This window comes from Symsagittifera roscoffensis, chromosome 3 (assembly GCF_963678635.1).
Source record: "Symsagittifera roscoffensis chromosome 3, txSymRosc1.1, whole genome shotgun sequence".
In the NCBI taxonomy this organism is placed as follows: Eukaryota; Metazoa; Xenacoelomorpha; order Acoela; family Convolutidae; genus Symsagittifera; species Symsagittifera roscoffensis.
In genome coordinates this window covers 70,197,455-70,208,445 of record NC_087064.1, presented here as the reverse complement: position 1 = coordinate 70,208,445, position 10,991 = coordinate 70,197,455, and the positions used below count along the sequence as shown (strand labels likewise).

Sequence of the window (10,991 nt, the reverse complement as noted above, 5' to 3'; positions counted from 1 at the left end):
TTTATGAATTAATTTTATTTAAAACAACTGATTGGATGCATAGAGTCTGAAACATGGACCGAATTTGAGCACATATTTTTTATCTTTAACCTCAAAATCGACATAATGCATCTAATCTGCTGCATAAAGATTTTTTTTCAACTAATCTATAAAAACATATATTCGCAACATCTTTGCTCTAAATTTAATCAAACGAGAGGAAATCCAACAGTTAAGAAAAAGATAGTTGTTTTAGATTAAATAAAAAAGCACAAAAATAAGTTCTACTGCATCAAAATTGGCAACGGATAATTGCGATGAACAAGAATATTAACACTGCTTTTTTTATAGAATTGCGATAAATGCTAAATCTAGCACAACAAACATCAATGTTCAAACAAATGTACAATTCATTGAAAAAACCGATTTTACAAATCATGGAATTATTGAATCTCAAAAATGAGTGAGCGCAATGCGCTTTGTCGTAACATGCCTAAAGCGCACCACGCAATAGAAAGGGTAAAAACAACCAATGACGTTTTGTTATTACGAATGTTATATCATTAGAGACATGAAGTAATTCACTAAGAAACCTGTCCTATTTTGAGAAGCCTTCTTCTTTTGCTGGTCTTAGAGAAATTGACACCAGTGAATTTCGTTTGCGATTTGGTTGGTTTTGTGCACGAGAGAATATATTTAGTACAGGGTTTTGATCGAAATGTTGGTAGCACGTTTGAAATGAGGAGTGCGGAATTAGGGCAGACAGTCATACTTGTCTCGACAAATAAAGATGTTTCGTTTGCTGACCAGTTGAACTGGCTGAAAATAGTTCAGATTAAAGCCAGAAACCAATAATTTATCAATGCAAATACACACACAATTTTATAGAAATCCTAGTAATACTGAACTTTCTGTCGTTTGTCGAGCCAAGTATGATTGCCTTTCAAATAGCGCCAAAAGTAGCGTCACAGCATAATAAGTACCTTTGAGCGAGGTCCTGTTCAATGACTACATCAGAATTTAAGTGTTCAGACTTGAACTTAGACCTATCGTCACCTTTGACCTGACCCAACGTGACCTTTGACCTGGGTGGTCTATGCCCATATGCGGAGTGTGCCATCCCAGGATGCCGTGCAGAGTGCATAGCCGTCGTCTGTCACTCCTAGACTGCTCACTCGAGAGGTGTGGACCCGAGAAGCCGGACTGAAGTCTACAAAACACAACGACATTTGCAACTATTTAGAAACTTTACCTCTTTAATATTTTAGGAAATTCAGCAGACATTTTGGGTCTTTTCTGTTATAAAGCCCAAATTATCAAATTCTTAATTGATTAAGGGGAGCGGCGGTGAAGTGGTTACGTCTCCGCCTCTCAATTGAAAGGTCGGATGTTCGAGGCCCACCATAATCCGTGCTCGTTGCTTGAGGGTTAGACAACTTCACCCAGCCCAGAAAAATAACCAAACAAATTGCATGTAGTTCTTAAGCCGAGGCACAACAGCGGTTCGCCGTGATGAGAATTCTTTTCGCTGATATTAATTTCAAACAATCAGATTCTATCACCATGACCAAACTTTCAAGATGGCAAAAAGAATACTTTTTTGGCCGTATAACCAAAAAAACCGACATTTTTTCTTTATGCTGGCACAATTTATACGTTTAAGTTGAATGGATATGGTAATTTTCGTTTTGTTATCTTAGGGAAATTTAACCAAACAAGGCTCTTTGGGAAATTTAACCAAAGAAATTAAGAAAGTTTCCGGTAAAATCTACAAAAATCTGCCCCTATATATAACTCTGATCGGCCTAATACATGTTTATTGACCGAGTTCTAAGACTATTTCACTTTGAGAAAATATTTCTTTTTCACGGAATAGACTATTAAAAAAACTATCACTATTTTTAGCAAAGAAAAGAAGCAGTATTTCTCTGAGTAGAAACTACCTCCATATTCGAAGACGAAATAATTTCACTTCTCAGACAGTGCTAACAATCTAAATCTATTTTTTGGGATGCGTTCATTAAGCTGACGTATCCGGAACTTTACCAGATCAATAAATCGAATTACGTAATTTTTATTCAAATTGCTTTTTCAAAGATTTAAAGAATTGATCTTTCATAAGCTAAAATGAAGATTAAATGTTGCACGGTTCATGAAAACAGTTAAGGTATTTCAAATTTTGTTGTATTGCAAAAAAAATATGACTCCCTGTACAAATCTGAGACTTCATGTGATTAGGTAATTGAATGATGCAATAATTGTTCACTTTCGGTTTACTGATCTGGTCCGCCTGTTGTCGGTTCGCGTACACACCGATTTACTGACTACCACCCATTTTAACGACAACCATTATTTCTCCAACTGAACTAAAAATCTAGCTCTATTTTGAACGAACAAAGAATATAATTCCGTAATTACTGCTTGTCTAGACTTTCCTGCAATGCTTTTCTCAAAAAAAAATTGTGAAAAACTACGGCTCTTTGTTAATTACCCCCCTCCTTATATTGCAAAAGGGGGTAAACTCGTTACAAGGTGCAAAATTTGTATATACTTCACTGTTCGATTCTTCCTTAATAGGTGGCCCATTCCTTATAAGGTACCATAGGGGGACTGTTAACAAGATCCCATCCATGTACTCACTTATATGTGTGGAATGATTAATGATGTCGATTGCTGCGAGGTATGGGCTGGATGAGTAGCCGACAAAGACCAATCGGCCACTTTTGGAGAACGCGAGACTGCACGCGGAATTGCCTGCCCCTGTCTCGTCGCTCTTGCTGATCTGGGCGTTGCTACGGATGTCGAAGAGGGAGACAGAGGAGTCCTCGCTGGCAGTGGCGAACGCGTACCCATTCGGAAAGTACTGCAGCACATCACAAACAACACAAAATTATGACAACTTCTCTTTTTTCACAAGAAATTCACGACAGCTAAGAACAAAGACCCTTTCCCATAAAAGTACCCCCAAAAATTTGCAAAATCCCAGTTATTTAAGATATCACAGATTTCATACAGAGCCGAAGCAGAGCTTCGCACCACAGGCGATAGAAGTATGAATGACTCTCACTACTTCCAAATGAACCGACAAATCAAAAAAATTATGAAAAATTGCAAAAAAAGTCCCGAAATCTTGGAACTGAATTACCTGCCCCCTTAGAAAATTACTACAGATAGGCAAAGAGAAGTATCGCACTAGTTGTGATAAAACCGACTATAGCATGACAAACTATCCGAGAAAAAAAGAGGTGTCAGCCGTAGAAAAAAAATACCAAAAGATTGATCTAATCAAAATTTTCCTGCATTTGTCTTGATCATGCCGAAATTTGCTAAATATTGCTAAAAATTCTTGCCATGATATATGCCAAAAATCAAGATGATTGAATTTCAGCTAGGCATCGAAATAATATTGCTAAAAATTCTTGCCATGATATATGCCAAAAATCAAGATGATTGAATTTCAGCTAGGCATCCAAATAAAACGTATAAAGCGGTTACAAAGATGACAATTCTTCAGCAGGCACAAGTTGCGACAAAATAAAGTTTAAAAAAACTTAAGTTCAAAAAGTTTCGAAGCCCCCCTCTCAAACTAAGATATTTTTTTGCTCCTCAAACGACTCAAAAAGTCGATAACCCCTAAAGCCGAATAATGAAAAAAAAAAGGATGAAACAAACGAAAAAAAAAACGGATTTACTGAAATCGGAGTTGGTAACTTTATAACGAAGATTTTTTAAAAATTTCGATGTTCATTGATGAAAGTAGAGATGTGATGACCACAAATTCATTCATGCTGTGAACAAAATTATTTACGGGTGTGATAAGGTAAGGTATTGAATAACTCAGATTGAAAACAAAACTGTTCAGAGAATTAATTTAATCTTTGACTTTTAATTTTCTCTTCTTTGGTTCCATGAACCAGCTCAAAACACCGTATCGTTTGTACGCTGAGCTAAAGATAAATAATACGAAGCCAAACGATGGTCTACATCCAATGACCTTGATAATATGTTAATAACAATATAACTGCATAATTATACATAACAATATAGGTCCCAAGGTCAGTGAGCAAAGAGAACAACAATTACTACTGCACTTGCAGTAAGTGCCGTACCACAACGAGAAAAAAGCCCAGTACCCGATTGCAATATCTTTGCTTATTGCAAGGGTAAACGGTGAAAAATCAAAGACAAGTGGTAAACAAGCTCTCAAGTGTAAAAAAATCATCAACACCTAAATAAGTATCTTCAATAAGTTCATGGACATTTAGCAAGCATAAGCAAAATAGGCCAAAAATTTATTTGTGGAAACCAGTTGCCAAAAAATAGCTCCTGGCTGGACTCAAAACTATGTCCCTTTGGTTTGCCAATCGTTAGCGTGATACCACTGTGCCCATTGCGCAGAAAAGTCACTGAATGTAAATTGACTATATACCAAACTACTAAACGATTCGCTGATTCTAGTAGACTAGTTGTTAATCTGCAAGCGTAAAAATTAGCGTTATCAATTAACAAGTACATTCAGCAGCATCGCGGCAAGAGAACAAGTATCGAATACCGATTTAGCGACTTTTTCATCAGCGATCAGACCTGACTGCAATATAGGGTAATTTGAGCTGACACTTACGGCTACATCGTTGATATCCTGTTTGGGACTCTCGAGGTCTGTGAACATGCGGACAGTCTGTCCTAGTCTGAGGTCCCACAACCGGGGCACACAGTCACCTCCCCCAGTGACAAAGAGACGGAAGTCGGGCGAGAAGGCGAACGAGGACACGTCGCTCTTGTGGCCCACAAACTCCGTCTTCGGCGTCTGGTCTATCAGGTCCCACAGGATACTAAACACATCAAACATATGTACTAGTTGAAAACAATTTAGCTCAGAACGGGAGCCCGTGGTTCATTTCAGAACTCAAACAAGAATATAAGCAGGCAACTAGCTCGTAGGAAAATAACTTTTAGTTAAGCTTACATTGAGCCTGTTTGAATTTAATGTTCAAAATACGTGCAACCAATGGAAGCTGCTTAGATGCGGTAAAACATGAGTTAGTGCCTCTGACTCACCACTTCCCGTCTCCAGAAGATGACAATAGTTCGTAGTCACTGTTCACGAATCTGGCTCGCGATATGAATGCTGAAAACAGACAATATTATACAATAGAATCATCCTCAGACATGAGAAGCCCAATTACTTCGTCGATTGTTTTAATTACGTGATTAGTGGATGCAGAGGAGATAAGAGGCTCTTTTTCTCTCCCCCTCCCAACATTTCAAATAATCCATTTTTTAAAAATGGTCTTACGTATTGTATTATTATGGCTGAATGCGTGATGTTACGAAGTAAGGTACGAACAAATGTGTTCACAGTAGCTAGTTTGTTCACCGCGCAAAATTTCATTACATTATTACCACGTACAATTAGTTTTACAAAACTGGAATTCAAATGTGGGGGTGGGGGAGTGGGAGCCGATTAGTCTACCAAAGTCGGCAAAGATGTGAATTTTTATAGATAACTTTTTCTGATGGTAATTTTTGAAGCATCAGCTACACGTCCAATAGAAATATTATGGGAAAACAATCATTTTTATGGACTATTTCAAATAATGTCATCGTAGAAGATAGCTCAAAGAGTTGTATGCTCCACGCTCTAATATTTAGGTAATAATTTCTGTAACAATCGGACAGCGTGAACTAGAGTTTTACACGAGTATACACTGACCTGAGTGACCGCAGGGGGAGTATACTGAGAGAGACTTGTGAGGAGTCTTAGCTTGATCCTTGTCTGTGAGGTCGGAGAATCTGGTCTCCAAGTTGTAGATGGACACTGTGTTGTCCAGACCCCCACTCGCCACCATCCGATTCGACTGGGAGTACGTGCATGTCATCACCCAGTCACACCGCAGTGCTATCGCGTGTTCCTGCAAACACACATCACAGTCACAATCATTACGACTACATTGTCTTTGGCCGCTGTAACTATCACCGCATCAATGTCCGTTTATTTAAACACGGGGGCACGCGTTTGACTGCCACATTTTTTTGCGCCAAAGGCGCTTTTAGATAAAAGATTTAGGGTCTGTCAGCCAAAAATGGATCTCTCAAAATAGTGTAAAGGGGACGTTTTAGGTCAGCAGGGGGGTCAAATCCCCCCCCCCCCCCCCTAAAGGACATTCAAATGCGAAAAAGGATCTTATTAACTACCCCCTTCCCCTTCTATTGCAATACGAGGGGGAAGGGGGAGACAATTCGTTACAAGGTTTAAAATTCGTATTGCTTAACTGTACAATTCTTTCTTTATAGGGGGCGAATTCTCTAAAGGTGCCATAGGGGGGGGGGGCGGAATAGTTAACAAAATCAAAGAACAAAGATTCTTACTTTGTTGGAGGTGTGCCCATCCCACACAATTAGTCTGCCATCTTGAGCCGCACTCACCAGCCTCCTGAAAAACACCGCCCAACATTCCAATAGATACATGTCTTGTCTTTTTAAATTCTAACGTCAAATCTTTCGGGGTCAAGCTGACTCCAGGCCACAATTAGAGGGTTTTGAATTGGTAAATTTCAACTCGTAAGCAGCAAGATTTTGGACACAGCAACAATTCGCAAAAATTCTTTAAAAAAATAAACAGCTTGTTCATCCAATAAGCATTTTATATCGTATCGTTTCTCAAACCAGTGCCTGGTAGTTTGTTTCGTCTTCAACAGTTGACTTATTCCTGAATTTCATTTCCTATGCTCCAAGTAAATTTCTAGTGATTATCGCAAAAATGATATATAAGTGAAACATAAGTCGAAGTATAAGCCGGCTATCATATAAGCCAACTTAAAATACGTGACGGTTACATAATAAATATGCAACAATTATGTAATTTATAAAGGCCATGCAAGCTACATTCAAATGTAACTTTCGTCTGATTTATTCACACTTGTTGTATGCGTTACCTGCAGTCAGATGCCCAGTGCATACTGTAGACCTTTGCAATGTGTCCTTTCAAAGTAGCCGCATGTTTGATCCTCGACCTCGGTTTCAGTCTGCAGGAGGAGTTCAGAGCCACCACTGAGTAGTGTCTGTTCGATGGCCCACTTCCTCCTGTCGTCCCTCCCCCTTGCAGCACTGAGTGGGGGGACAGGGTGGATCCACTGGCGGCGCCTCTCCCACTGGCACCCGCTTTGCCCCCCTCCCACGAGACCCCGTTTGTGTTCACATTTTGAGAGTAGTTTTGCTGACTCAACTTCTGCACACCATTTTGTTCCTTCTCGTCCTATGAGTAAAAAACTCTCAAACATCCACATTTAACTTTTTTGAATATCATGAATATCTGTTTTTTTTTTGTTTGAATGAGTTTTGTTTGTTAAATAGGAAGAAAGACATAAATATATTATTCTAAAAAAAACAACGAGAACATATAATTCATTCTGAGCTTTTGAAGTTGCAGTTCAGCAATGAATTCATCAGAACTCATTAAATTTAGAAAATATTTCGAGATATTCACAAGTAAGGAATATCAAACCGTAAAAAGACAAAGTATGGATATACTTAAAAATAATAACATTACGAGAAATAAAGAACCGAATATTTTCCAGTTTATTTCGCATCGGATATTTTCCCACTTTATTTTACATTGGCAAGATTCTCAATTGTTACAGTTTTAAAAATCCAACTCACTTTGAACTTCTTCAGAAGCGTTCTCGCTTCGTCCTGTAGAGCCAGTTTCAGTGAGCGCATTCGAACCAACTCTGAAACCAATCGAATCAGGTTTAAAATTCAAAATAGCAAGCAGAAGGACTAGAACTAATAAAGCAGAGGACGAAAATTTGAACATTCTCGTTCCTAGACAGATTTTGATCCGACGGTTTAAAAACATCTGAAATGTTTAAACAACACAACAGGTTTAAGCAACACCGGTTACTGTTTAGGTAACCCCGAATGTTCCAATCGCTTTCCGTCTTCTATCAAAACAAGTGGAAATTTCATTTGAATTATTGACATTTCATTTATCAATAAACCGAAAATTTTTTTGTTCGCTTGAACTTCCCAGAAATTTTCTTTGCAGTTAAGATAGCTAGTATCGGATCAACAAAGGGATTTGGGAAAGGGAAAGAAGCTGTGATACCCATAACTCTAAAATTTATAACTAAAAACCTCTTATCAAAGCTATTTCGAGTCTTTCATTTTTTTTTCAAATATCGGTGGAAATAAAAAATTAATCACTAGATATGATGCAAGTAAAACATAGTCAACAGCAGACAGTTGGAAAAATGTCAAAAAAACTCAACAAAAAACGAAAAAAAAAACAGATGATTGTTTTTGAAGCACTTTCAAAAAGAAAACAAAAAGCGGTTTCACTTTAAACTTGATGAATTTTTATGCTTGAGACTATTTTGACAAAATTAATCCAATTTGAGAAAACTTAATTAACTGGCAAAACTTTTTTAAATTCTCTGAGAAATTTATTTTGTAAACTTGAAGTCATTCACTTTTCTTCGCAAAAATTGATTTCCCGATGTTGAAGAGCCTAACTTTCATCCTTTTAGCAAATGCTTTTGAAGAGAATTGAAAAAAAAATCATAAGATTGAATGAAAAAAATACAATTAAGTGTGAACAAATTATAAAAAAACTTTAATGAAAAGAAAACCAAAAGACCTAACGACAAAACGAAACCACAAACACGGTTGTACTACTCTTGCTAATGGGGACTGTAGGAACACATCAAAAACATAAATCGAACACAGAGGCGAAGCTGCGCTTCGCAAACACTCGGAAGAACGCGACAAAAAAGCAGCTTCTATAAAGTGAAATAAAAATAGAAAGAAGCATCGAATTATTAAAACTATGCTAGGTTCCGGATTAAAACCTAAGACCTTGCGATTTCGAGTCTCATGCCCTACCCTCTCGGCCACGAAAACGCCCATCAATCGGCAAACACTAGTCACAAATGAAGCAGCTACAAATTGCCAATGCGATGCAGCGTAGTGGCACCAGTTACAGTTAGAAACAATTTCGCAAATGATAATTTGGAATATAACAAACTGAAGGCCTTTTCACTAACTTTGCACACAATCAATTGGAAAACATAAGACATAGCCAACTGACAGTTGGCAAAAAGTAATGAACGCAAGGAAACAAAAAAAAACTTATTTTTCAATTTCGAAGAAAATAGACGGCCTTAAAGCTCTTTGAATTTGAAGAATAGTTTATGATGGACACTTTTTTGTTAAAATGAAACCCAATTTGAGCCAACTGGATCAATACGAAAAACTTTCATTTTGCTGGGAAATCCTATAAATAATTTCTATTTTCGAACTTAGAAGTCGATCACATTTTTCGTGACCTTTACATTTTGCTGTTCGATAGTGGAGTTTGCCTTCCTTTTGACACTGGAAATTTACTGAACTTAAACAGAAATCAGAAAACAAACCGCGAAAAAACTTAACTGAGCGTAAACAAATTTGACTTTTTCCTGAACAAAAAAAAATCACCAAGACCTATATAAGAGTCTTCACTACGGTCATTACTATTTATCATCTTAAAGCTTTTGGAAATACCAGAACAGTTTTCACACATTTCGATTCAACTTACACAATTGAAGAAAAATCAATCATGCTATACGAGCGTCATCACTACGTTCATTGATTCATTGATATTTGTCAATCTACAAGAAAGGGTTCATTATAATTAAAAATAACCTCAAAATGCAGTAGAATTAGATAGGAAGTTCATTTATTCACTTATTCTCTCATATAATTTAATCTGAAAACGTACATCAAAAATTTTGATTTTTCTTTTGGAATGACTACAAATACGATACTACACTAGGGGCCCAGCTGAAAGCTGGAGAGACCTGTTTGATTATTTTAATATTGATTATTTTAAAATTGTTTTAAAATTTCAGGTTTCTCAAGTCGATAGCGCCCTTCCTACGCAAAAAAAGTGAAAGAGAAGCTTATGCATTCATTGGTAACGCTTTGGTAAAAAGTTTTCATGAGGGAACTTTTCAAGTCCATAGGTGTTTCCCTAGACAATAGGGGCCCAGCTGGAAGCTGGAGAGACCAGTTTGGTTATTTCAGAAAAAACGTTATACAAATTTTTGATGAAAACGTAAGCATAGCGGATTCCATTGTCTAAAAAATACACACAATAAGTATATTGAATCTTTGTTCCAATGCCAAAAAACTTTTGAAAAAACTTTTCCTTAGTGTACAGCTCTTCCCCGAGACAAATTAAGGACCAGCCGCTTGGGCAGGGGAGTTTCCTACAACCTGGTCTATCGATTAAACCCTTAATCCCAAACCTGGATGGGTAGCTTTTGAAGAAATCGAAAAAGTTTGAAAAAATGGCCTAAAAACCGAAAAATTGACTATTCCTAAGTGTATAGCTCTTCCCCTAGACAAATTAGGGACGAGCCGTTTGTGTAGGGGGGGTTCCTACAACCTGGTCTATCGATTAAACCCTTAATCCCAAATCTGGACGGGTAGTTTTTGAGGAAATCGGAAAGATTTGAAAAAAGGCCAAAAAAGTGACTTTTCCTAAGTCTATAGCTCTTCCCCTAAGCAAGTTAAGGACCAGCAGCTTGTGCGGGGGAGTTTCCTTCAACCTGGTCTATCGATTAAACCCTTAATTCCAAATCTGGATGGGTAGTTTTTGAGGAAATCGATAATTTCCGAAAAAATAGGCAAAAAAATCAAAAAAGTGACTTTTCCTAAGTCTATAGCTCTTCCCCTAAGCAAATTAGGGACCAGCCTCTTGCGCATGGGGGGTTCCTACAACCTGGTCTATCGATTAAACCCTTAATCCCAAATCTGGACGGGTAGTTTTTGAGGAAATCGGAAAGATTTGAAAAAAGGCCAAAAAAGTCAAAAAAGTGACTTTTCCTAAGTCTATAGCTCTTCCCCTAGGCAAGTTAAGGACCAGCCGCTTGTGCGGGGGAGTTTCCTACAACCTGGTCTATCGATTAAACCCTTAATTCCAAATCTGGATGGGTAGTTTTTGAGGAAATCGATAATTTCCGAAAAAATAG

The 10,991-nt window shown here is 37.5% G+C and overlaps 1 protein-coding gene across 1 annotated transcript; it reads right to left on the bottom strand.

Moving 5' to 3' along the window:
• Window positions 1–877: 877 nt before the first annotated feature.
• On the bottom strand, window positions 878–7,725 carry LOC134841410 (guanine nucleotide-binding protein subunit beta-like). The gene is made up of 8 exons (XM_063857381.1): window positions 7,639–7,725; window positions 6,915–7,234; window positions 6,349–6,412; window positions 5,693–5,891; window positions 5,038–5,107; window positions 4,601–4,811; window positions 2,620–2,842; window positions 878–1,189 (listed from the first exon to the last, which is right to left on the bottom strand). Exons 1-8 carry the CDS (start codon window positions 7,696–7,698, stop codon window positions 1,074–1,076), a joined length of 1,263 nt encoding a protein of 420 aa, XP_063713451.1. The 5' UTR covers window positions 7,699–7,725; the 3' UTR covers window positions 878–1,073.
• Window positions 7,726–10,991: the final 3,266 nt, after the last annotated feature.

Excerpts from the sequence above, each read along its gene's own strand:
- LOC134841410 (XM_063857381.1), bottom strand. The coding sequence starts at position 7,698 with ATGCGCTCACTGAAACTGGCTCTACAGGACGAAGCGAGAACGCTTCTG. Across the intron at positions 4,812-5,037 it reads TCTTCTGGAGACGGGAAGTG|TATCCTGTGGGACCTGATAG; the intron begins GTGAGTCAGAGG and ends TGATGTGTTTAG. Across the intron at positions 1,190-2,619 it reads TAATCATTCCACACATATAA|ACTTCAGTCCGGCTTCTCGG; the intron begins GTGAGTACATGG and ends TGTGTTTTGTAG.